The following is a 25850-nucleotide window of genomic DNA, read 5'->3' as shown; positions in this document are numbered from 1 at the left end:
AAACGTCGAGAAAATCTCGAGCTTCGGTTTGGCTTACCAGAGAGGGTACTGCGTTGCGCCAATCAATGTCTGGTAAGTTAAAGTTTCCAAAAAGAAGAAGGTCGGCATTAGGATAGCGAGACCAAACCACGTTTAGTGCATTGTTTAGATTACGAGCGAAGTCGGCTCTATAATTGCGAGGGGGCCTGTAACATACACCTAAAATTATAGACAGTGGGGCGGCGTGGCATGAAATAAACAGTATTTCTGATGTGATGTTAATAGCAGAGCACGATAACTGTTGACTAACGGCAATAAGCACACCTCCTCCTCTAGTCTTTTCGAAAGACGCTGAAGTTTGGCAAATCAGCCAACACTTCCGTGTCATAGATGTCGTTACAAAGCCACGTTTCCGTGAGTACAAGAACGTTGCTGTTGGACGACAGCACGAGGTTAGACACGTGTTCTCGTTTTGGAATGAAGCTTCGTATATTAATAACTAAAGGGAAAATCAGACATCCACCCGTTCGTAGCAATTGCTACAAAGGAAACCCGTACGGGTTCCTCCAAAGAAAAGCCTCAGAATTGAAGAAAAATTCGTCCTGGTCCGGGATTCGAACCCGGGACCACCGCCTTTCCGGCGCAGCCGCTCTACCATCTGAGCTAACCAGGCGGCTAGCAGATGGCAGGGCGAAGTCGAATTTGTCGACAACACACGAAGCAAAGGCAAGTGTTTGACGTAGTAGTTCTGCGGAAACCCGCAAGGTGGAGAGAAGTAATTAATAAAGGGAAAATTATAAAAGGGGAATAAAGGGAATTGAGGAAATAAAGGTAAAACAAAAAGTATAAATTATTGAAAGGGAAACATGCGCTATAGATTTCGTTCGAAGGGGGTGGCTTGTTTTTTGATGATGTGATGACTGCTATATTTCTTTCACTGTTTGCGATGCGCCATCGAACACGTAGCGCTTAGAACCAATGAAAAGAGTTTTAAAGCGCAAAGAAAATGGCACAGATCTGACTTTCGCAAAGGAAACAAGTTGCCTGCGGGCGTCCCTAACTGCTGGGGAAAAATCCTCACCCATGCTGAGATCAGTGCCCTTAAATCTGCGCCCATTAAAGAGCACCATTTCTTTTTTTCTTCTAATGATTAAACCTAACAATTAGTGGGCGCGGGCGATTAGCAGAATAGCGACGAACACGATGCGCTCGCCCCATGTCTTGAGGTTCAAGTGACACGTTGAGGTCGTCTGGGCATAGACGTAAATTTTTTTCTTCAGACGCTGCCATCGTTTATGACGCTGCTGTGTCAGGAAGCCCGTAAAACCCAAAATTGTTTCGCCTTGAGCGATTCTCTGCATCGTCAACGCGGTTACTCAGAGCGTGAATAAGCCTTGTTGTTTTCTCGGTATCCGCCCGCATAGTCTGTATCTCAATTTGCATTGCTAGTAGTTTCTGATATTGGCCCTCTAGATCCGCTAACCTCGTGCTTAAGTCGGCGAGTGCAGCACTTGTAGACGTGCATCGGCTTTTAAGGCCCTGCATGTCGGCTATTATTGTGGTTTGGCCAGCGGACAGTTTTTTTTTTCAGTTCGGCAAGCACAGCATCAGTATCAGTACCAGGGTTCATTTCAATATCCCCTGACTGTAACAAAATAGATCTAATCACACTAAGACACTCACAAACAACATCAAAGCAGAACTGCGGGCTCGGAAGCTGCACCAAAAAGTAATTGCTAGTTCTCTTAGTATAAAGGTAGTCTGATTCACAAACCTGCATGATGAATAGAAGTGGGTTACTGGTGTGTGTTGTGGCACAGCCACCAAGCCCACAGAGCACGGGTGATGGCCGTGGTTCCTTTATAGCATGGCCATTGTTCCTTTATAGCTGGCTCTGCAATTGTTTTCGATGACAGCAGGGCTCTCGGCAATTGCTCAAGCATCCAGTTTTGAGGTGGTGGCGCGTTTGGAGAGGCGGAATGGCTGTCGACGCGTATGCGCCAACTAGTCACGTCAATCCCGGTGCGCAGATGTAACGGTTCCCTCACGACGCTCGCTGACATCACCATCGCAGGCAGCAGCACGCGTGTGACAACAGAAAGGAAAACCTGCACGATGAATAGAAGTGGGTTTTTTTATATTCTGTCGAGTTTTTAACCCTCCCTCTGCTGGCCGATGTTCAGGCCGTCGGCTAGACAGTAGTTACGGTGTCACCACTGGAGTTTTTTCCCTCTCTTCTTTCTTCTACACAATCACAAATTTTATGAAAAAATGCATGCACGCAGGCCACGTTTCCAGCTAAACAGCATATCGAGCGCACGTGCTTCTCATGCCCGAAATGCTGAACATAATAGTGAGCAGGCTTCAAGATATATATTACTTATATTTTTCTTTCTTTCTTCTTTATTATTATTATTCTTTCTCTTTCTTTGTTGTCCTTTTGTTTTTTAAGAATCGGCGCGTTTTGCAACATAAGCACCTCAGATTCTCCTTGAGCAATGCTGCAGGCTTCTGTTTTTCTTTTAGGTGACTTGGAAGCTACTAAATCTCTCCTTAAGGCTGTAACCAGAAAAAAAACCTTTCTTGTTCTCTATTTTTCGCCGAAGCTACAAGGACAGCACAGACTTATCAAACAATTTTCTGCATGCTGCACGTGCACAAGAATTGAAATATTACGTTGTACACCTTTAGTCACAACAGCTTTCGCAGCACAAAATTCGGGAAAAAAATAACATTTAGTTTCACCCAGTGTATCCCTCTTCGAATCGAAACATGCACCGGTTGGATAATTTTCCGTACAAGCACCACACGATCTGCCTAAATTCCAGGCTAAGTTCTGAAAACTCAACCTTTCGCCAACTTCTGCGGCCGTAGTGAAAACACTGCGAACGACAAAGAAACACGAGCGCGCGTCTGTTCGCCCTGTTTTGTGGTCGTTGATAATATGCAGGATGTGCATCTGATTTTGAGCACGGCGCGATTCGGCCGGAACAGAGGAAAACGTTTTTCGTTACACCATGCACGGCGTTGATATTTCAACGACGCTCGAGAAAGCTTCCAGCTACAGTCGGAAGGAGTCGACGTTTTTCACCCCGATTACGTCTGGTACGACCTGAGCAAGCGTGAAAAATGACCCGGTGTCAGCTGCACCGGCCGGGGTGGATAAATTGCGAGATATATATACGAGGGATCATTTCCGATTTTCCGGCCCCCGATGCAGCAGGTTCGATACGGTGCAGGTGCTCGGGATCCACGTTACGAGGCGGCGGTCACCCCTGGCATACCATGTACGTGCCAACTGCAGGACGACGACCTCAAACGCCGCCGCCGCATCGCATGGATTGGCAGGACAAGTCAGGAATGGTGAACTCAGTCGCAACGAAGGCGGCGGTTGCATGCACACCAACCGACTAGGTCGTTACAAACTGGTATATCATTGCTTGGTGCCACAAGGGCAACGCAATTGCGGCAACTATCGCGCCGGCAGTCGTGGCCGCTCCAAAAAACGACACCGCTATGGGAGTAAGCTAGACACGTACTACGCTGGGACGCAGAAGGCAGGAACAGCGACCTCGTTTTAAAGTCGTCCTCGCCACACAGGAGCGACTTCACTCCATTATTTTTGTCAGCGGAATTCCAAGACGCAATGTGGCACGCCCTCCCTGTCTTGTATGGCAGCATTCTGAGATTGCAAGAAATTCGTAGTGCAGCAGATGTCCGTATGTATGTATGTATGTATGTATGTATGTATGTATGTATGTATGTATGTATGTATGTATGTATGTATGTATGTATGTATGTATGTATGTATGTATGTATGTATGTATGTATGTATGTATGTATGTATGTATGTATGTATGTATGTATGTATGTATGTATGTCTAAATTAATTAAATTAAATTGTGGGGTTTTACGTGCCAGAACCACTTTCTGATTATGAGGCACGCCGTAGTGGAGGACTCCGGAAATTTCGACCACCTGGGGTTCTTTAACGTGCACCTAAATCTAAGTACACGGGTGTTTTCGCATTTCGCCCCCATCGAAATGCGGCCGCCGTGGCCGGGATTCGATCCCGCGACCTTGTGCTCAGCAGCCTAACACCATAGCCACTGAGCAACCACGGCGGGTTGTCCGTCCGTCCGTCCGTCCGTCCGTCCGTCCGTCCGTCCGTCTGTCTGTCTGTCTGTCTGTCTGTCTGTCTGTCTGTCTGTCTGTCTGTCTGTCTGTCTGTCTGTCTGTCTGTCTGTCTGTCTGTCTGTCTGTCTGTCTGTCTGTCCGTCCAGCAACGCCTCCGTGCCACACGCGACAAAATAACGTACATTTCGCGGCAGAGTTTCACTGACAACAGATTTTGAAGTTACGTAACATCATTTGTCGTCTTGTACTGCTCTCCTCCAAACGCGACTTAAAAAATTAAATTAAATTCTGTGTTTTTACCTGCCAAAACCACGATATGATATACGAGGAACGCCGTAGTGGACGACTCCGGAATAATTTTGACCACATGGGGTTCTTTAACGTGCACCCAGTGCACGGTACACTTTCTGTAATGAACATAGAATCAGCGAAATTTTCTTGTAATAGCCAACGCATGTTATGTTACACAAAGGTACAATAAATCAATGCAGCTTTGGAAGCGTGCTTTGTTCTTCTTGAGACCCTTTCCGAAAGCTATTCCGTGACAGAACTCTGGTATTTGTGGTGGTGGTGGTGGTGGTGGTGGTGATGGTGGTGAGTTGTAGCAGCAGGCGGGTTTGGCCTGGCGACCAAGGACCGCAATTGCTCCGCCCGAGCGTCTCTTATAGAATCACTGTGGTGTTTCACTACATGTCCATCAGACCAGTCTCCCTTAAAAGTGCGATAAGGAGACGTGAAGTTTCTTTGCGGGCTATAACTGGTCCTCCGGGGAACACAACGTATTGCAGGCATGCAGGCGGAAGTTTCTTTTCTTGCGGATTTTCCAGTAGACCGTCCCTTTCATCTTGGAATTTTGAGGACGACCGACCACGGAAAGCGTTCAATGTCTCCTGTCTCGTAGCATGCCTTACAGTTCGGAGAATTGATGCAGCCCGTCCTAAATAGCCATATTGGTGTACTAGAAGATCCTGTCCTCATTCAATATAGAAGTGAGGCTTCCTCTCGACGAAATCTGTTGGGTGCGAATGGTATATGTGGCGGAACCCAAAGTGACCCAGGGCGATTTCGAATGTGACACTTCTTAACTTGATTACTCTTCGGGCCATTGACTTTGGGAGGATGATGGAGCGCTGCGTATGCAAAAGCATCAGCAATGTGGGAGGGAATCCACTGAAACTTTACTGTGAAGCCTTTGTTGCCGAGTTCTTTCACGAGTGCCAGTGTTTTCCCCGGTAATTTGATGGACGTTAGACCACGGTAGAGTTGTTGCAACGCGGCCTTTGAGTCCGTAAGGAGGACTTTATTCTGTGGAGGCAACGTCTTTAGTTTGCGCTCTGTTGCGACGCCTTCCCCAACTGTCGACGAAGCAATACAGTACAGACGGCCAGACCACGGACAACTCAGAGAGGGAATATAGAATGCAGCTGCGCAGCGATCTTCGTCTACTTTGAGAGAGCCATCTGTGTATACTTGGATGTGATTCCAGCTAAGTCATGTCCAAGTGTTCCAGAACTAGCGACTTGGCATCTGCAGCTGAAATGCAGCTCCTTGACTGCGGTCGTGGTACACTTAAGTTGCATGTGATATCCTCGAACTTCCAGGGTGGGTCTACCTTTTCTCTCTGTCGCGAGCAGCTCGTAATCTTAAGACTCGAAGCGTGTTCAGTGCTGCACAAAAATGTGAGCGCGGCCTGTTACCTACGCGTATTAAGAGGGCTTTGCCGGGCGAAGTCTCACTCAAACACAATCGCTGGATCATCAGAACCTGGAAAGCCTGAAGTCGCAGAGGGCGTGACTAAGCTTCGTATAGCACTTTGTTGTTCGATGCCGGCTGAGAGACTCCCAAGCACAGCCGAAGACCTTTTCTGCGTATGCCTTCTTAGCGCTCGTGTTGGCTGAGGGTGACATCAGAGATAGCTGGTATAAGATCAGACTTGTAACCAACGCTGTATCTAGCCATAGCATCGATGTCGGGTGGTACTAACGCCATCCGACGTTAACAACAAATGCATAAACGCACACTTAATGTCATTACATATAAACAGGGAGACACAGTCGTCTACGCACAGCTATTATAGATTACGTAGAAAGATGTCAAAGTAACCGAAAAAGTAATTCTCATAAACCGATATCATATACACACGCTTAGCATAAAAGGATACGAGAGGATACCCGTATTGAGGAATGAGGATACCAGAGTGACGGAGTCACAACTCCTCAATTATATGCTTCCGGAATCATTCCACATCTACAAACACTCAATGGAATGGGAATGGGAGCCCAAGATTTCGAAATGCAGCTGGAATGGAATAGGCACACAGCCGTGGAGCGCTAAATGTTGGTTTTAGGTGAGACTGCAAAGCCCGCAAAAAAATTGCCAATTAGTCTGAACTATAAACATGGCCCATTTATTTAGTTTCTCAAGTTTTACTCAATACTGACTTTTTCAGTATCTACCCATAGGCGACTACTTCTGCCGCGGTACTTATAAACAACATATTCTACACAAGCCCCGCCAGCGTGTTCGGAAAAGGTGTGTTTATTGGAACATTGTGCTGAGCGCAAGATCGCTGCCACAGTCTATGATATTTGTTCGTGTTCCCCACGTGCCATCAGCGTGGATGCGCCGCGTCAGCATGTCACATTGCTCATCTCAGCAACTACACTAAGCACTGGCTTGCATGATACGTTGGGCGACAAGTTACGCAATCTCTGACCCATGATGCTATAGTTTGGAAACGTGCTATGGTTCAAGGCAAGCTTCATCCTGTAAAATCGCCGGAAGGCCGGCGCGGTATCATAACAAACACCCATGCTGCGGAAGATAAACGGAACAAAATATCTTTTGTTGCTTTCGCAGGCCTGCCGCCGTCATCTTAATGAATTTCTCCGCTTCGTATCCGTACAGAGTGCACAGTTGTTCATAGGCGAGAAGGAGAGACGCACTGAGCAGCGCGTGCGACGCATGCGCAGGCGGTGACCCGGGCGTGGTGAACCAGAAGACGCCGACCACGCTGCTGCTGAACCCGGACGGCGAGTTCCACTCGTTCGGCTTCACGGCCCGTGACGTGTACCACGACCTCGACGGGCAAGAGGCCAAGCAGTGGATGTTCTTTGAGAAGTTCAAGATGACACTACACAGCAACGAGGTGAGCGTTATCACGAACCTACGGGACCTTTAAAGTATACCACGAGGTACAGCGATCGAAAAGGCCAAGATGGTAGACGACGGACCTAATCGTTAATTACGGGTCAGTCTGCATGCCGGCGGAACATGACCGGCACCACTTCCTGACGTGGGGGCTCAAAGGGTAGTTTATGGACGTTTATCATTTCGCCAAGGGCTCCAGGTTTGTGGTATACGAGACACGTATAATCAGGTGATATCCATGCTCAAGCAAAAAACATTAAATAAGGAAAGCGCTATAAAATATTCTTCTACCATCCTTTACCGAACTGGCGAGAGCAGGTGGCGTGACGTCATGAAAAGTCAGAAGTGTCGATAGTTTCTGCCCTATTTGCACACTCTACATATGCATGAATCTGTTTACGAACCGTACGGCGCTGCCCTTTGAACTCGTTAAAATTTTTCTATCTAATTTCATTCTCACCTGTTCGACCGTAGCTGGCTTCGCCTATGGCTTCTGCGACTCTGACTTTGTGTAGCACCCCTTTTTGTGCTGCTATTAACAACGTTCGCGTAACAGCTATACTTTCATGTTCTTTCACTCCACTGCGAGTCAATGTTTTTCCTAAACTAGTAGATAAACACCCAAGCCTGTTGGCGCAAGAAGGAAGTCGCACAAGCAGCGAACACGATTGGCACGCTCTATCAGGCGCACTATCATCGCCTGAGACGTCGTCAAACCATTCATGTATATAGGAGGAGAAATAGACGTGAAGACAGGGAGGTTAGCCAGTTCTTAGACCGGCTGGCTACCCTCTGCTGGGGAAAAGGGGTAGGGGAATAAAATGTAGTTTTCTCAAAAACTACTACAGGTAATTCTGGCGTTGCAATCTGTCAGCTGATAGGTAGCACACTAATATGTCTAGTCTTGGTGATTGTGGCTTCAGACGTTCTTGTGGCTTTATTAATGATCTTTCTAAACAAGCAACATTCTTTAAAAGTTATTGCGCACATACATAATCGTTGCGAACTTATAGCGCCATATTTTCTTGAAGGTGATTAATTTGCAAAAGCCATTTGAAGCTATATAGAAACAGGAATTCGAGACCAGTTCATGTCCTACAATACCCAGCATTCCCGTGGATGGCTAAAGACCGCCGTACTTGCGGGTTCCGTAGACACACTATGGCGCCGCAGTTCCCTCCAGTGATTTCCGTAGGAACCTCCACTAACCTAACGGCCCTTGTTCATCGCTGAAGTCGCGACCTCTGCCCGCGCCGACGCAGAACCTGAGTCGCGACACGGAAATCCGGGCGGCCAACGGCCGTCCCATGGCGGCGCTGACGGTGTTCGCGCACGCACTGCGCTACTTCCGGGACCAGGCGCTGAAGGAGCTGAGCGAGCAGTCGGCCACCACCATCCTGCCGGACGACGTGCGCTGGGTGGTCACCGTGCCGGCCATCTGGCGGCAGCCCGCCAAGCAGTTCATGCGCGCCGCCGCATACAAAGTACGTCTCAACTTTGTCACTGCAAAGTGTGCGAAAGAAGTTTGTCCGTTAACTGCACCTTCGGAGAGTTTTGCACATGTCCATGAGGCCGATAAAGCAACGACAATATTAAATAGGGAACCGGGCCTGTATATAGCGACACGCTCTTTAACCAGTACTGTATTAGAAAACTTTGTATAAAGCTGAGCGTCAATCGGCAACCAAGTACGAAACAGCTGATTTAGTCAGCATTAGGCTGGCAAGGTTTTTTTAAAGAAAAAAAAAACGTGGTAGGGGAGTTATATCGACTTCCACGTTCGATAATGGCCGGATGCAGGATTTTTATGAAACAGTGGCCGACAGTTTTCAAACAGTACATCGTTCATGTGCGCCATGTTCAGCTGCATGCACGGCCTTGGTTAACCTTTCCGTGATCTTCGTCTCTCACTCTCGGAGCCATAAGCTTACGTTATACGGGGATCACAAAATAAATAAAGAAACTGCAATCTCTTAAGCTGAAAGCTCACCACACTGACCACAACGTACAGACTGCAACTCCCAAGCCCAGATTGCGCGGAAATTCAGTTTTACAAGGTCCCATATGGGTATGCCCAGATAGTACAATAGGAACTAATATTCCTAACTATCTTACGGCCGATTTTGATCCTGAGGTAATAAATATACTAGAGCTTAAGTAAAACATTACGCCCTGGCTCTAATCTGTAACCGAGCACCTTCACTGGCGCGGTGCACCATATTGAACAGTATTTCGTTCCACCGTCTGTTCTGATGCCTAATCGAAAATTTCCAGTAAGCAGGTAAACAAAAAACAAGACATTCGCTAATAAAGCTTGTTTGGGTGACTGTCACCCATAATCTGTTAAAGTATATCTCAGTTACAAAGCTGCTACGCAACGGGCTGCGCTAATTTCGCTCGCTAAATTTAAACACCGCTTCTCCTTCTTGTTGCTAAAAAGCATGAGCAACATTGCGATCAAATAATTTGTGGAACAACTGCACACCCCGTTATAAGAGTACTTTCAAAGAGTTGCACGAAACCAAAAGTACCGATTGCCACCTTATGGAAAGAACCACCTTATCGCTGTATGGAAAAGCTCACCTGTCCTATGTACAGTCGACCAAAAAAGTTGATGGACCATGGGGTCTCAGGAAATGCTAAATATACGAGCTGCTTTTAAATGTAGCCAGTAAAACCGTACATCACAATGTTGTTCACATATACCTTTAAAGGCTGGAAATGGGAATACCAGGCTGCATTTGGAGGCTGCGGAGATATTCCGCTTTTTGTCAGGTCTCTTGGTCCGTAAACTTTTTCGGTCGACTGTACCTATGTAGGGGCAGGCGAAAACGCCCTTTCTATGATCCCTCTTACACTTCTCCACAAGGCCTGGTAAAATGTATGTTTTATCCCGACGCACCGTCTTGAAAGAGCACGTCCGCGTGGATTGATAAACGGGAAGGCTGTTCTTTTTTTTCTTCTTCTTCTTTTCCTTTTTTATTTTTTAAATCCTGCATAATGTGACTTTGAAGGTGCGTGGTGTGTTTAACGACCCGCCGTGGTGGCGTAGTGGCTTCGGCGTTTGCGCGGTTAAACCCAAGGGTGCAGAGGCCGCATTTCGATGAGGGCGAAATGAAAAAAAAAAAAGAAACGTGTACAGTGCATTTGGTGCGCGTTAAAGAACCCTAGGTGGTCAAAATTAATCCGGAGTCTCCCACTACGCGACGTGCCTCATAATGATATCGTGGTTTCGGCACGTAAACCCCCAGAATTTAATTTTTTTTAAACTACATATACGAGGTAATACCAAAATGTTTCGACACTGACTCTGTTTAGAAGAAAGTAGTTTATTTGCGTAAATTCAAACACTGTCACCGTTGAAATAGTCTCCTTGCGCAGAAAAAAAGCGCTTCCAGTGCTCCTGCGGCTTTGCGAATATGTCCTTGAAGTTTATTTTTCAGAACGAGTCGAGCACCCTTCTGCGACTTCGGCATGTCCCCCCCACCCCCCACAGTCCGAAGTGAAAAGCAACAGCAGGCGATTTGCGCACCCCTAGACCCACCCACACTTCTGAAAGCGGGCACTGTCAGCTGCACACTGACAAATCCAACAAAACAACAGCTGACGCAAAGCTTTCTCTCAGAATTGCGCCCACATATGTACGATTTCTTTATTGCGCATCCCCTGCTTGGGCCGCTATGATTGTCTTTTGAGCGTCGCCGCCACGTTCTGTAGCAGATAGAGAGAGAGAGAGGAAAGGGGAAAGGCAGGGAGGTTAACCAGAGAAATAAAAATCCGGTTGGCTACCCTACGCTGGGGAGAGAGGGGAGGGGGAGGTAAAGTGGTAACAAAGGAGAGATAAGGAAAGGAAGGAGCATAGACACACAATCACAATCGGTCACTGTCACCGAACACTGTCATCGCACAGCACAGTGACACTTCCAGCACTATCAACATCTGTTCAGGCTACAGCCGCCTGTCCAGTTCTGTCGCCCTCAAAAAACGCAACAATGCCCTCGTCGCCCTCTGCTGCGATGGCTTATGATGGCGGTATCTTAAAATAAACTCCTCTGTGAGAGGTCTTTGGTCAAAGCGCGCTATCGCGGTTGCGAGTGATTGTCTCTGTAAATTATATCGAGGACAGTCACAAAGAAGGTGTTGAAAAGTCTCCTCGTTACCGCAGTCCTCACACGAGGCGTCGTCGGCCCATCCAATTCGGTAAGCGAAAGACTTGGTGAAAGCCACCCCTAGCCATAGTCGACAAAGCACGGTAGCTTCGCGACGGCAGAGTCCAGTTGGAATACAAAGGCGTAGAGAGGAGTCAAGATTGTGGAGTCGGTAGTCGTGAAAACTTCCAGCGTTCCACAAGGATAACGTGATGTGACGGCTGATCATTCGAAGTTTTCGAGCGGCATCTGTCCTTGATAACGGTATCGGCTCCACTGCGTCCCCTTGAAGAGCCGACCGAGCAGCGTTATCCGCGTGTTCGTTCCCTATGACTCCGCAGTGACTTGGAAGCCACTGAAATGTCACGTAGTGTCCTTTCTCAGTTAAGTTATGAATGAGTTCTCTAATCTCAAATACCAGTTGTTCGTGTGGTCCGCGCCGCAGAGCAGAAAGCAAAGATTGCAGTGCAGCCTTCGAGTCACTGAATATTGACCATCTTCGAGGTTGTTCTTGGCTGACAAGACGAAGGGCAGCGCGAAGGGCTGCAAGTTCTGCGGCCATCGGTGTCGTTGGGTGACATGTCTTGAAACTGATGGTGGTGGCTTTCGCTGGGAAGACCACGGCTCCAGAGGAACACTGGAGAGTTGCCGATCCATCAGTATAAATATGTACGTGTTCGGCGTGCCTCTCGTGCAAAAGGAGCAGAGTTAGTTGTTTAAGAGCAGGTGACGACAGCTCAGATTTTTTCCTGATTCCTGGTACGGTGAGGTGCACTGCGGGTCGAGCCAAACACCATGGAGGAATCGATGGCTTAGTTGCTGGGGTGAAGCCTGATGGGAGGCAGGTGTAATACTCCGAAACCGTAGTACAAAAAGCTGCCTGCGGCCTTTCTGATGTTAGTGTTGCCAGATGGTGGGAGCACGCACGGGCAACGTGCCTAATGTGCACTCTCAACACTTCTACCGCAATGTGTGTTTGTATAGGTTGGTCCTGAGCAATCGCAATAGTCGCTGCTGTCGATGTGCATTTTGGCAAACCAAGACAAACCCTGAGAGCCCGAGCTTGAATAGCCTGTAGAGCACGAAGATTTGTCTGGCAGGTGTTGGTCAGTACGGGCAAACTGTATCTCAAGAAGCCCAGAAAAAGAGCCCTGTACAATTCCAACATTGCATGCACTGACATTCCCCAAGTCTTTCCTCCCAGAAACTTGAAAAGTTGGGAGATTGCTGTCAGACGCTTTTTCAAGTAGGTCACGTGCGGGCTCCATGAGAGATCTCTATCAATGATTATGCCAAGAAATTTGTGAGTCTTCTCATAAGAAATTATCTGGCCATTTATTGATATGGCGTAGTGTGTCATTGGTTTGCGAGTGAACGCCATCAGTGCACATTTGTCTGACGAGATTTCAAGACCTTGGTTGCGGAGGTATATAGCTGTTAGAGTAGCAGCTTTTTGAAGTCTTGCACGTATCTGAGGACGTGTCACACCTGAGGTCCATATACATATGTCGTCGGCGTACATTGATATCTTGATCGCTGCTGGCAGATGATCAACGAGACCAATGAGCGTGAGGTTGAATAGGGTAGGGCTTAGTACACCGCCTTGAGGTACACCTCGGTACGTGTAGTGTAGTGCGGTTTTACTATCACCGGTACAGACAAAGAACGATCTCATAAAAAGGTAATGAGAGATCCATTGGAAAACTCGACCACCTAGGCCAACCATCTCAAGAGCATCGAGGATAGCCTCGTGAGATACGTTATCGTATGCCCCCTTGACATCCAAGAACAGAGCTGCAGATAATCTTTTGCGTGACTTTTGAAGCTGGACGTACGTAGCGAGATCAACAACACTGTCTATGGAAGAGCGATCTCGACGAAAACCAGCCATGCAATTCGGTAACATGTTGTAGTGCTCCAGGTACCACTCCAAGCGGGCAAGGATCATCTTTTCCATTATCTTTCCCACACAGCTGGCCAGCGCTATTGGGCGGTGTGAGGTGGGTTCAAGTGGGGACTTGCCTTGCTTCAGGAGAGGAACCAAGCGGCTTATCTTCCATTCTTCGGGAACCATGCCATCCTGCCAAGATAAGTTGTAGAGATGTAACAGTTCTCTCCGTGCGCCATCACTCAGGTTGTTCAAGGCGCGGTAGGATATTCCATCTGGTCCCGCGGATGAAGAACGCCTGCATAGAGCAAGGGCCGCTTCTAGTTCCTCCATTATGAAAGGAAGATCCATGCGGTCATCACGTGAAAGAGGGATACGACTGGGGTCTGGAAAGCCTGGACCGGTTGCTTGGCCAGCGATCCTTGCACAAAAGTCTTCTGCAACATCAGCCTCTAGCCGCCCCGGGAAGAGCGCCAGCGCCTTGAATGGGAAGCGTTGTTCAGGGAAGGAACGTAGACCACGTATGGTTCTCCAGATGTGGGAAAGTGGCTTTCGGGGGTCTAGTGACTGGCAAAATCTTGCCCAACGTCGAGATGCCAATCTATCCATGCGACGTTGAAGTTTCTTTTGTAGTCGTCTGGCTGTCCTAAGATCTTCGATGGATTTTGTATGCCGGTAACGCCGCTCCGCACGACGACGTAGCGCACGAAGTCGCTCCAACTCTATATTCAATTCCGTGTGCTTCGACGAAACCGTGACCGTGCGCGCGGCGTGTAGCATTGCAGACTTCATTGCTTCCTCTAATCCAGAGGACAAGCCCTCTCGACAAGCATCCTCCATGGTGGAAGTAAAAGTGGTCCAATCAGTTAATCGAATGGTGTTCCGTGGGGTGGGACTGGACATTCCTTTGATGACAAGGTATGTGGGAATATGATCACTCCCGTGTGTCTCGATATCCGAAGACCATTTAACATATCTTGTGAAAGTGCTGGAGACGAAAGCTAGGTCAAGACAGCTGCCATAATTCACGCCTCGTATAAACGTTGGGCTGCCGTCATTCAGGAGTGAAAGGCCGTGGTTACAGGCGAAGTTTGCAAGTCTTTGCCCTCTTGCATTTGTTTTTGCGCTTCCCCAGGCTATATGGTGCGCATTAAAATCTCCGATGATGACATATGGGGTAGGGCACCCAGACAAGATGTTCGTTAATCGTTTGGGATCAAAGATACTTGAAGGCGATATATAAACGCCTACAAGTGTAAACATGAGTTTGCCCTTTTTAATTGTTAGGCAAACGTATTGATTTTTATCATGAGGCGGAATCGGCTGGCGAACATAGGTCAGTTCTCGACGAATAAAAACGATGACTTTGCTGCATGCATTAGTTGTTGCGGATATAACAGCTTCGTATCCCGATAATCTGACTTGTTTTGACACATTAGGCTCACATATGACAATGATTGGGAACAAATTAGTATAAATATACTGACGAAAATCCGAAAGGCGTGATTTTAGTCCTCTTGCGTTCCACTGTATGATTGACGCTGCCTTGACTTCCTCTCGAAACGATGGCTGATGGCTAGCCATGTCTCTATTCGAGGGACTCAAGCACTGGGCATAAGGCGTCCAGTACTTTCAGTGCCTTTTGAGCAGACGTAGTTCCAAGGTTCGACAGAATCACTCGAATGGCATCTATGAGGGGACGCAGCATTGAAAGGACTTGATCAGTGTTGGGCGTGGCATCAGCGGCAGGAGTAGGCTCCCGAGCGGGCTTGACAATCTGTAGTTCTTAGGGCGATTGCTGGCTCGGAAGCGCAGGCCAATCTTCTTGAGACAAATTCCTTTCAGGCGACTTCCTTGTGCTGTTCAGCCCATTTTTGGCCTGATTGGAGAATGTGGGTGCTACAATGGAAGCGGCCCTCTCCTTCCGCGGCTCTGCCTTTTTTGAGGAGGTTCGGTGACGCCGACGCCGACGCCGGATCGTTGCAGCAGCCTCCCTGTGTGTCAAATTGTCCCGAACCATTTGCTTGAGAACAGCGACCTCTTTCTTGATGCGAGGGCAGTCCCTAGACGAGGCAGCATGGGAACCATTACAGTTGCCGCACTTTAGGACAGTAGCCCGGCACGTCTCCTCCGCGTGAGGTTCAGCACAACGGGGACACAGTACCGAGTTTGGGCAGACACCCTTGACATGTCCAAGCCTAAAGTACTGATGGCATTGAAGAGGCTTTTGTACGAAGGGCCGAACAGGGTGTCGGAAGTGACCGACTTTGACGTGTGTTGGTAAGCAATCTCCTTTGAAGATCAGTTTGACGCAGCGCGATGTTCCAAGGCGGCTCACACGTGTGATGACAACACCCTCACTTGCTGGTTTGACTAGGATAGGCAAGTCCGCGTTGGGAATGGTGACATCGATGTCATAAATGACACCTGCTGTGGATGCGTCATCCATCGGGATATATGAACGCACTTTGATGCGCCCTAGCACCGAGATTTGCTTCAGTTTTTCGAGCGCACTCCCGTTGGTAACATCGATTGCGAGGACATTCTTGCGTGTATTTATCCGAATGTCCTTAATTTCATTCGGCACGACCCCTTCCAAGAATACAGATAGTTCTTGCCTGTTTAGCAGTCGGAGGTTGTTCGAGGGCTCTACGGGTACGAACACGATGGCGTGAGGCCAGCGTTCAAGCCTTGACTTCAGAGTCGCTGTGCTCGCTTGCGTTGATGGGTTCGCGTTGACAGTCCTCCTTTTGGCCCTCTTTCTGCGGACAGTGATGAAGCTATCATCCGATGAGTCTTCATCCGACATCGAGTATAGCTCAGTGTCCTCGGTGTCACTGAGCACGCTTCCTCTCTTCCTCGTGAGGGACGGCCTTGATGACCTCTGGCCAGGAGGGCCTCTGGGAGGCAGATAACGAAGGCCTCTGTAGCAGATAACGCTCAGCCAGCCACACTAAGCAGTTAAGGGTTGCCGCACTTTGCGGTGCGAAACGCCTGCGGTACGTACTACCTTGCAAGCCTGCATTGCTGAGAAAGCTGTCGCTGCGCATTCCAAAATAAGTTTAATCTACCATCCCTTGCATCATGCCGTGTTTGTTTGGGCCGTCTATCCTAATTATCTTTGAAAGCACACAATCAGATTTGTTCTTTTTATTTACCGGTAATTAATCATTGTTCCCATTTAAGCGATTTTGATACTAGGTTTAGTGACTTTTTTTGTCTGTTTACGGCAAAGTTTTCTATTTAGCAATCAGTGATTTTTTTAATTAAATGACTTGAATGGACAATTGGCGATATTTTAACGACTTATAGGTTAGAAAGGTTGCTTGAAAAATGGCCTTCTCGAACGCAGGGTAATATTCAAAAGGTACATGTAAGCGGCCGAAACGCGCTGTACAATGCATAGGTTGCGTGACCATGCTGAACTAACGGCTGTCTTCACATTGGTAGCCTGCCCATTGTGATTGTGCTTCCGAGCACAATGGTCATCATAGCCATCATAGCCATCATAGCGCTCACAAAATAGATGTTTCTTTATTATTTACAAAACCTATTTGAATGTGTTTAAACGCTGAGGGTTCAGTGGTGTCACCAAATCTATTCAATTGGCAGACGTGCGCAAGCGTGTCAGAGAACTAATTTACCAAAACCAAATGGAATAAATTTTGTGTTCAAATTTAGAACGCAGCAGGTGAATAAGGCATTTTCGACTGCGTAAGAGAGGCGTAAATATCGGAACGGCTGGGTTCGCTCATGCGCGTCTGAACAAATCGCTTACGTACTGTCACGGCTTTCGGACCGATCAGTACTTCACGGCGGCTTTCTTTACTTCTTTTTTCTTTATTCAATACTGCAAACCTTGTACAGGTCCAAGCAGGGTGGGTTAGATGGCAGCAAAACAATAATAACAAAGTGAAAAACATCAAAGTGTGGCAAAATGCAATAAAGAATCATTCCAGTCGGCTACAGTGCGAGGAAAAAATGAAAACTTGAATAAATCTGTTCGCGCAAAATACAGCGTCAGGGAATTAGGATGATGGTGGCGTGTATGCCTCGACGTTGAAAGCGTCGGATATGGAGAAGGGTTAATAGCTAGATCTTGATTCCAAAGCAAAAAAAGAAATTGCAAACGGAAATTTTTTTCTTCGTTGTTGAAGACATTGGATACCGTTAATCTGCATTAATTCAGAGGGTGAGTCATACAGGGAAAATTTAGAGTAAATAAACCTTACAGCTTTTCTCTGTACCTTTTCTAGGCGGGTGGCATTGTGTTTATTAAACGGGGCCCAGACAACGCATGCATATTCAAGTTTCGGTCTAATTAGTGAATTGTAAGCAAGTAATTTTACGCTAGGGGAAGAATTTCTAAACTTATGTCTTAAAAAGTATAGTTACGGAATGCGGAGGAGCAGATGTTATCTATGTGTAAATTCCATGATAAAGTATTAGTAAGTGTGGCACCCAAATACTTATATTTAGTCTCTTCCAGCAAAGGTGACGAACCTAGCCTGTAGTTAAAAGAAAGCGGAGCTTTTTTGCGAGAGAAGCGAAGAAATACTGTCTTATCAGTGTTAAGTTTCATGTCCCACGTTTCACACCATTTAAAAATCTTAGCAAGAGAGGAGTTACGATAGATTTGGTCGTTAATTGAAGTTGTTTCTTGAAAAAGCACACAATCATCCGCAAACAAACTGATTTGGACATTCGGATCAAGTTCAGTAGTAATGTCATTAATATATAATAAAAACAATAATGGCCCCAGCACACTTCCTTGGGGCACGCCAGAGCCGACCGGAAGGGAACCTGATTGTTGCTCATTAACTGCTACAAACTTGTAGCGATTGGTTAAATAGCTTGATATCCATATGATTAAAAGTTCCGGGAGGCCAATGCGTCTGAGTTTTAATATTAGTTTGTCATTGGGAACTCTATCGAAAGCTTTACTGAAGTCAAGAAATATTGCATCAATCTGACCGTTCTTATCGAGACATGAAGCAAGTGAATGTATTAATGTCCCTAGTTGTGTAATTGTTGAGTATCCTTTCATAAGCGGTGCTGGAAATTAGGGAAGACTGCGTGCGCATCTGAAAATTCATTAATCTGGTTGGCAATAATATGTTCGATTAGTTTACAACACGATGATGTAAGTGATATTGGACGGTAATATTGTAATAATGTGCCGTCACCGTTCTTGTGTATTGGCACAACCCTCGCTATCTTCCAGTCCCTCGGTAATTGTCCATGAAGTAATAAAATACGAAATAGAATAACTAGAAACTTTGCAACAGATTCTGCATATCTCTTCAGAAACACGTTAGGAAGGTTGTCGGGACCACATGATGATTTGGTTTTTAAGTTTAGTAAAATAGAAACTACGCCAGGGTATGAAATAAAATTTACATCACAGGGGTGAAACACTGCGCCATTGGATGGACAAGCACCGGAATTTGAAAGCACACTGTGAAACTGAGTAGTCATTGAAGTGGTGCGCAATATCCCCGTGATCGGTAACCACAGAACCATCAACCAAAATTTGCGACACCGGTTTCTTTTTTTCACTTAGTATATATTTCCAAAACTTTTTTGGTTCCTCTACAATGAAATTTGGCAGCACTGTATTAAAATAATGTTCTTTCGAAGAGTGTACTGCGCGTGCAAGACCTTCTTTTAAATGCAAGCGCTGTTTCTTTAACCTTTTTATCTTTCGCTTTAAGAGGATTACTTCACGCGTCATCCACGGCGTTTGTGTACGAACAAATTTACGTTTGCTCGGCACAAACTTATCTATACAGTAGTGGCACATATCTTTAAAACGGCGCCAAAGTGTGTTCAAATCAGTATCATTAAAATCGATAAGGCATGTTTCCAAATGTTCTATAGTGGATGCATCATCTGCACGTGAGTAGCCTTTGAAAGAACAACGTTTCACAGTGTTATTAGGTAGAGTACAAGCGACAATGAATAAGCGAACACTGACAAGCAGGTGATCAGAGATGCCTTTCACAACTTCAACAATGTAATCAGGTAATCCTCGAGGGAAAAATACCAAATCCAGTAAAGATTTGCTAGTTCCTTGCACACGTGTCGGTTCCTGAGCTATTTGAATTAGGTCATGTGTTAACGCCATGTTAAGTACACTGTTTAAATTATTGCTGTTTTGGGGAAGTGATTCAAAACGCTCCCAATTAACGACTGCCAAGTTTAGGTCACCAATAAGTAACAGTTTGCTTCTTTAAAACCGAGACATGTGCCCTTCCAGTTTGAACAAATAATCAGCTGATGCATCAGGAGGTCTGTAAATGGCAAACAGAATGAAGGTATGGCCCCAGCATGAGATCTTTATGCCCAAACATTCAAGGCCGGGAATTTCTTCCAAGAGAACAGCCTGTATGTGGTCTTTAAATAGAACTGCAACGCCACCTCCCCTGAAAGGCCGATCCCTACGAAAAACTTGGTAACAATTAGGGAAGACATCCTCGTTGGCTATTTCAGTCCGCAGCCACGTCTCAGTTATGACGGCAATGTGTGGGTCATGTTCTAGTAAAGAAACCTCAAGGGGTTCTGTTTTGTTTACTACAATACCAGCATTTAGGGTGATTATGCGCAAGTGATTGTCACATTCTTCGGAAAGGCGTCAAGGCTCGGGCTGCTGAGAGCGTTGATTGTTTATCTTGACGGGCATGTTTTTTGTCTCATCCCAAATAAACAAATCTTTTCAAATACATCAAGAACGAAAAGGTGGTATTTGACCTGCACTAAGGCCGCGTAATCGTCATCGCCATGTTAAGAACACGTGGCCAAGCGCGTTCCGCAGAACCTAGTTCTGCTACCACGAACGTCGAGAAACACAAAAAAAATTACTTTTTTAAGAAAGTGCTGTTTCATGCATTGAAGCACAAAAGTAACCGGAACACAAATGCATTTCGACAGACACTTTGAAAATTAATATTTCGGAACTGGTGCTGTCCAAAGAATTCGTTCCAACTGGATACGCCGTGCGAACTCAGCGGCTATAATTCGTAGGTTGAAACATGTGGCGTAAATTAACTAATGAAGAAGTGAATTAGCATAATTACGTTAATTATTCAATTGAACATTTTTATTTCTCGTAGAAGGCCGCCTCATCGAGTAATTTAGATCAAGGGTTAGGATTGTGCTGTCTGCCATAGGCAATCTTCAAAAAATTTGGTGCAGCTAAAAAAAATCACTATATATATAAACACCCGTGTACTTCGATTTAGGTGCACGTTAAAGAACCCCTGGTGGTCGAAATTTCCGGAGTCCTCCACTACGGCGTGCCTCATAATCAGAAAGTGCTTTTCGCACGTAACACCCCATAATTTAATTTATTAAAATATACAGAGAGAGAGAGAGAGAGAGAGAGATGGCTTGCTCCCCCTCCCCCCCCCCTCGAAATATAGTTGGTACACCACTGATTAAAGTAGTCGTGCCAAGCTGGGTCCCTAATTTTGGGAATACTGTGCAATAAACGAGAGCAAAATCTGGCGAGTAAAGACCAGAGAGAAACTAGCGTGTGCGGAGTGATTTGTGACTAAGTGCAGCTCCCCAGATTGGGCCGTTTTCCCCAAACGGCCTCCCTCAGACGCCCTAGAAATTGACAGTAAAATTCGCTCTTGATAGTCTGGCCATCTGTGAAGAATTCCCGATGCACTGATACCATGAATACCAATAAAAGACAATGAGCATACACTTTGTCGAGCTGAGGACATGCCTAGCCTTTTTTCGGTTGTGGAGACGTTCAACTGCGATGACCATTGCATCGCCTCAGCGTCGTACCCGTACACCAAGGTTTCGTCCTTACGGACGATCCTCTACATGAAAGAGGTGTCAAATGTCAGGTTTTGCCCCCGCTTATTTTGCTTTCTTCCCAAAATTAAAAAGGAAGCTCGAGGGCAGTCGTTTTGGCACGATTGCTTAAGTCAAGCTTGAATCGCAGATAGGCGCTCGACTCGTTCCGGAGGAGAAGCTTCCAGGACATATTCTCAAAGTGGCAGGAACGCCGAGAGCGCTGTATTGCTGCGTACTTAAGCAGCTTAGCACGTCTTTTCTGCAAAGTTGGAATAGTGAGCAATCGAAAAATGTTAAATAAATCTAGCGGGTTCGCACTGCTCTCCCTCCCTCTCTTGCGCTGTGACCACTCGCGGTCAACTTTGTGCGACAATGAAGGGCAAGCTACGGGGGGCGAGCTTCTGCACATGTCTTACTGCGCACAGTTGTCCAGCAGCGCTTCGCCTCCGTTTCCCCATTTTGCCACCGAACGTAACTTGTTCCCGCCCGTGTAACGGTGTGCCACGCGCGTGCTCAGGCGGGGATTGGTTCCCCCGACTTCCCGGAGCAGCTGATCATCGCGCTGGAGCCCGAGGCGGCGTCCGTGTACTGCCGCAAGCTGCGCATGCACCAGCTGGTGCCCGAGGCCCCCGCAAGAGTGCACCTGTTCCGAGAGGCAGCGCCCGAACTGAACACCGAGCCTGCTGTCGACGAGAAGCCAGGTATACCGCGGAGGACACGTCGGCGAGAAAAAGGCTTGTCCCCTCTTCTACAGTGCTCACTGTGGGGAAACGCAAGGAAAGGCTCGTTGGATGCGCAAAGGGAAAGAGAGTAACAGTAATAAAAACCACGGAAAGCGCGGCGAAATGACAGTGTTGGGGGGATGTCCATTTGGTGTTTCTTTTGAGACTTTGGATCAAGCGAAAGTAGAGACGTATTTCGGGGTCCATGGGCGCCCTAAAAGTACGATGGTTACCTTGCACGACCAAGACACGCGCGATACACCTTCCACTGGCATCGACCATGGCTCAACCTGCACGTTGCCATGCGCGTAGATATGTGTTCTTCATGCCAACCGTGCGAGGTAACCACCGTTGAGGGCAACCATGGCCACGAGTCGACATAACGTGCAGTATGTTAAAGCAATGCGACAGATTAGAAACAAACGGAGCTATCAGTGAGGACCCCGTAATCAAACTTTTGCTGTGCAAGGGTCATCCAGACAGGATCTAAGATTTATTAACGTATGGACGGTGTGTTGGGCACAATGAGCAGCCTATCTATATTATTACTTTTTTTGTGTGATGGGATGACTTGCATCATCATTCATAAATAGTCGTTTGCGAGGTTTCAAGTCTGTCACGCATGATCATCCGTATATGACGGAATTAGTCCAGCCCAACTACGTAGCATCTTGAGACAGTAGCCTCACTATGCTCGCTTTCAAGCTGTAAACTTCAGGTACCGTTTCGCAGGTGGATTCGTCTAAATGTACCCCACTAGTTTTTAGTATGCCTTTGAAGATGTAATGAATACATTGTTGCGCAAAAAAAAAAGAAAATAGAGACTTGGGAGGGAGAGTACGAAACGACAGATTGAGCGCTGATGGCCGCTGTACTGTCATTTCGCAATGATGTGGCAAAAGAATGGATGCTGCTTACATCGGCAGTATAAGACAATCGAAGCGCAGTCGTGCGAATGAATGTGTGCTGCTCAATCTCGAGCGCCAAAGCTTTCACTCCAGCGCCAGGTTATTGTGAAACATCTTAACATCCGCCGCCCTGCAAATAAAATCCAGCACCAAAGGCTTCATGGCCGAGCAAGTGAAAATTTCAATGAAATTCTGTGGTTTTACGTGCCAAAATCACGATCTGATAATGAGGCACACGCCGTAGTAGATGATTCCGAATTAATTCTGGTGACCTGGGGTTTGCTAACGTGCACCTAATGCGGGGTACACGCGAGCGTTTTTCGCATCCATCGGAATACGACCGCCGCTGCCGGCATCGAACTCGCGACCTCGAGCTCAGCAGCACGACACATGGCCACTGGGCTACCACGGTGAGTACTCAGTGAAAATTTACCCTCGCCGTAAAAATGGAAGCAGAGGAACCGGTTCGGAGGCTCAGACTTTTGGAGTACAAACTAGAAACGCCGTAGCAATACGAGCAGCTAAACGTGCAGGGGCAACATTTGGACGCGAATAAAACGGAGGTGGGATAATATGTTAGTGATTGCTGCCAAAGTGAAATCCCAACTTAGACCACCAAGCTATCTTGTCCATTTGACCGTTGTGTAGCCTAAACTGTCACAATTTATTCTTTCAGAGAGCGCACTCAGCTTCTATGGAGAAGCACGTAGTGTGTCCAGCAAATGATGAAACATTATCGCGTTCCAGGTAGCAAAATGTCACCTACAAAAAATACAGCAGTGCGAGGTCTTTGCGCAGATCAAACGCATTCGTGAAGCTCGCAGTGGGTCAGCAGATACTACATCTTGCAATTTTAACTTACTGTAGAGCATTATTCGAAATTAAGCCTGCAGTACGCAGCTCCTCAAGTCTTACAGTATCAATCAACGGACGTGTAAATCAAGTTCAGCAGATGTTACGAGCCTCGCTCTCTACCGGCTTGTCGCACAAAGCTTTAGCTCTGCATACAAGACGAAGCCATCAAGCATCTCAGTGGCTATGGTGTTGGGCTGCTGAGCACGAGGTCGCGGGATCGAGTCCGGGCCACGGCGGCCGCATTTAGATGGGGGAGAAATGCAAAAAACACCCGTGTGCTTAGATTTAGGTGCACGTTAAAGAACCGCAGGTGGTACAAATTTCCGGAGTCCCCCACTACGGCGTTCCTCATAATTAAAAAGTGGTTTTGGCACGTAAAAGCCCATAATGATAAACCATCAAGCATATCGCCTCAGGCGTAACAACGTAAGTGCTATATATGTATATATATATATATATATATATATATATATATATATATATATATATATATATATATATATATATATATATATATATATATATATAATTCAATGAGAAGTTCTGTAGGTCCGGTGCATAGGTAGATTTAGAAACGAAGGTGCGCACTTAGGACAATTGCATCTTTAATGTTTTTAACGTTTCGGCCGTGGCACGGCCTTCGTCAGAATAAACACACACACAAGCGCGCAGCCGCTTTTATGGGCATGCGCACGTGGGCATAGTCAGTAGTACATGCACGTGTACACTAGCAAATAATAATAATAAAAAAGTACAGCAGCAAATATAACTTAAGCACGATAAATGATATGCATTAAATATCATTCACGTGTCATGATGATTGTATATGAAGTACAGCATGATATCGATTGCGACATGGCAAAACTGATTTGGCATGCTTTGTCAATTCTTTACAAGGACAGGCACATCAAGATATGGCATAAAGGCACGACACTTTTCCTACGCTCTCGTTGATACTTGATGACACAGTGTTAAATTTGTGGATGAGAAAGGATTCTCGTACTTCTCGATCATGGTGCGATTTGAAACCTGATTGTATTATGGTTACACTGATATTGTCAAGCGTATGACCTGGCAGTCGAACATGTTTAGATAATGGCAGGTGTGGCAAGCTGTTAACGTGTGATTTGTGGTTATTGAATCTGACACGAAAAGATGTTTCGGTCTGACCGATATATTGGATATGACACACTGAACATTCAAGCAGATAGATGATGTTAGCGCTGTCGCAAGTGAAGTCGCCGTTGATTTTAACAGAAAAATTGGATGTTGTGCTTCTAGCAGTCTTTGATGTGGTCATGTGTGTACAAACTTTACAACGGGGCTTATTGCAGGGATGACAACCAGCAGAAGCAATCGCTTTAGTCTTGGAAGAGGTTACTAGGTCACGCAGACTTTAAAAACATTAAAGATGCAATTTTCGTAAGTGTGCACCTTCGTTTCTAAATCTCTCTCTCTCTCTCTCTCTCTCTCTATATATATATATATATATATATATATATATATTGAATGTTCCTACTGGCGCACGGATAACGCCGATGACGCACAGACAACAGCCCTTTTGCGCGTAATCATCACTACATAATATACAACGTACGCCAACACAGGCGCCGCACGGCAGAGATGTTCAAGTAAAAGCTTTTTTCTACACAACAATCCCACTTTATCTTGACGGAACTCTTCTGCAAAAAATATAGGAGAGCAGTTCAGTTATAAGAACGCCTCCCGCGAACACGTTAAGGCTATTTTGAGCATGGAGAACATGTCCCACACCTTATAGGGATAACCGCAGTCTCGGCTGCAGGCCAACACAAAAAGGCTTTTGGCTTCAGCAGCACAGTGTCTCGTGGACCATCAGGGTCAGCGTATAGGGGAAACATTTTGTTAGTATAGTGAGAATACTAATGATATGAGAGGTGTGAACGACTTATACAGGCCCTTCGTCAGTACTTAATGATACTGCAAAAGAATGGTAGCATCCCACATCAACATAGGACACGCCCGTACCGTTGACTAGAAAGCGCAGATCGCAGTAGAAGGTTTTCAGCCAACAAACTGCGAGCGCAAAAGCGATGCACCTTTCTCATAAGCAATGCCTTCCTCTCGCTTATGATCAGTGGCCATATATGTGCGTGTGATGTGGCCTCTGAAAACAGCATGCCTCGTCTGCCTGCGGTCGTCGTCAGCTCAACCGTCAGAGCGGCGGCGATACTGATATATGTTGTCCGATGCGCTTTGCATGAATCGAGAAGCC

General features: G+C 46.5%; 1 protein-coding gene across 5 annotated transcripts in view; it reads left to right on the top strand.

Moving 5' to 3' along the window:
- The window catches only part of LOC135916335 (heat shock 70 kDa protein 12A-like), a 184703-nt gene that overhangs the window by 128695 nt on the left and 30158 nt on the right, over window positions 1-25850 (top strand). For all 5 annotated transcript variants that reach the window (XM_065449681.1, XM_065449672.1, XM_065449690.1 and 2 more), the window contains 3 exons: window positions 7089-7264; window positions 8529-8750; window positions 21629-21812. In XM_065449681.1, the coding sequence (XP_065305753.1) occupies window positions 7089-7264; window positions 8529-8750; window positions 21629-21812 (582 nt within the window). The remainder of the gene's footprint in view (window positions 1-7088; window positions 7265-8528; window positions 8751-21628; window positions 21813-25850) is intronic.

This window comes from Dermacentor albipictus, chromosome 1 (genome assembly GCF_038994185.2).
Source record: "Dermacentor albipictus isolate Rhodes 1998 colony chromosome 1, USDA_Dalb.pri_finalv2, whole genome shotgun sequence".
NCBI lineage: Eukaryota > Metazoa > Arthropoda > Arachnida > Ixodida > Ixodidae > Dermacentor > Dermacentor albipictus.
Note: the sequence above shows the minus strand (reverse complement) of the source record. Positions and strands in the feature narration are given on the sequence as shown.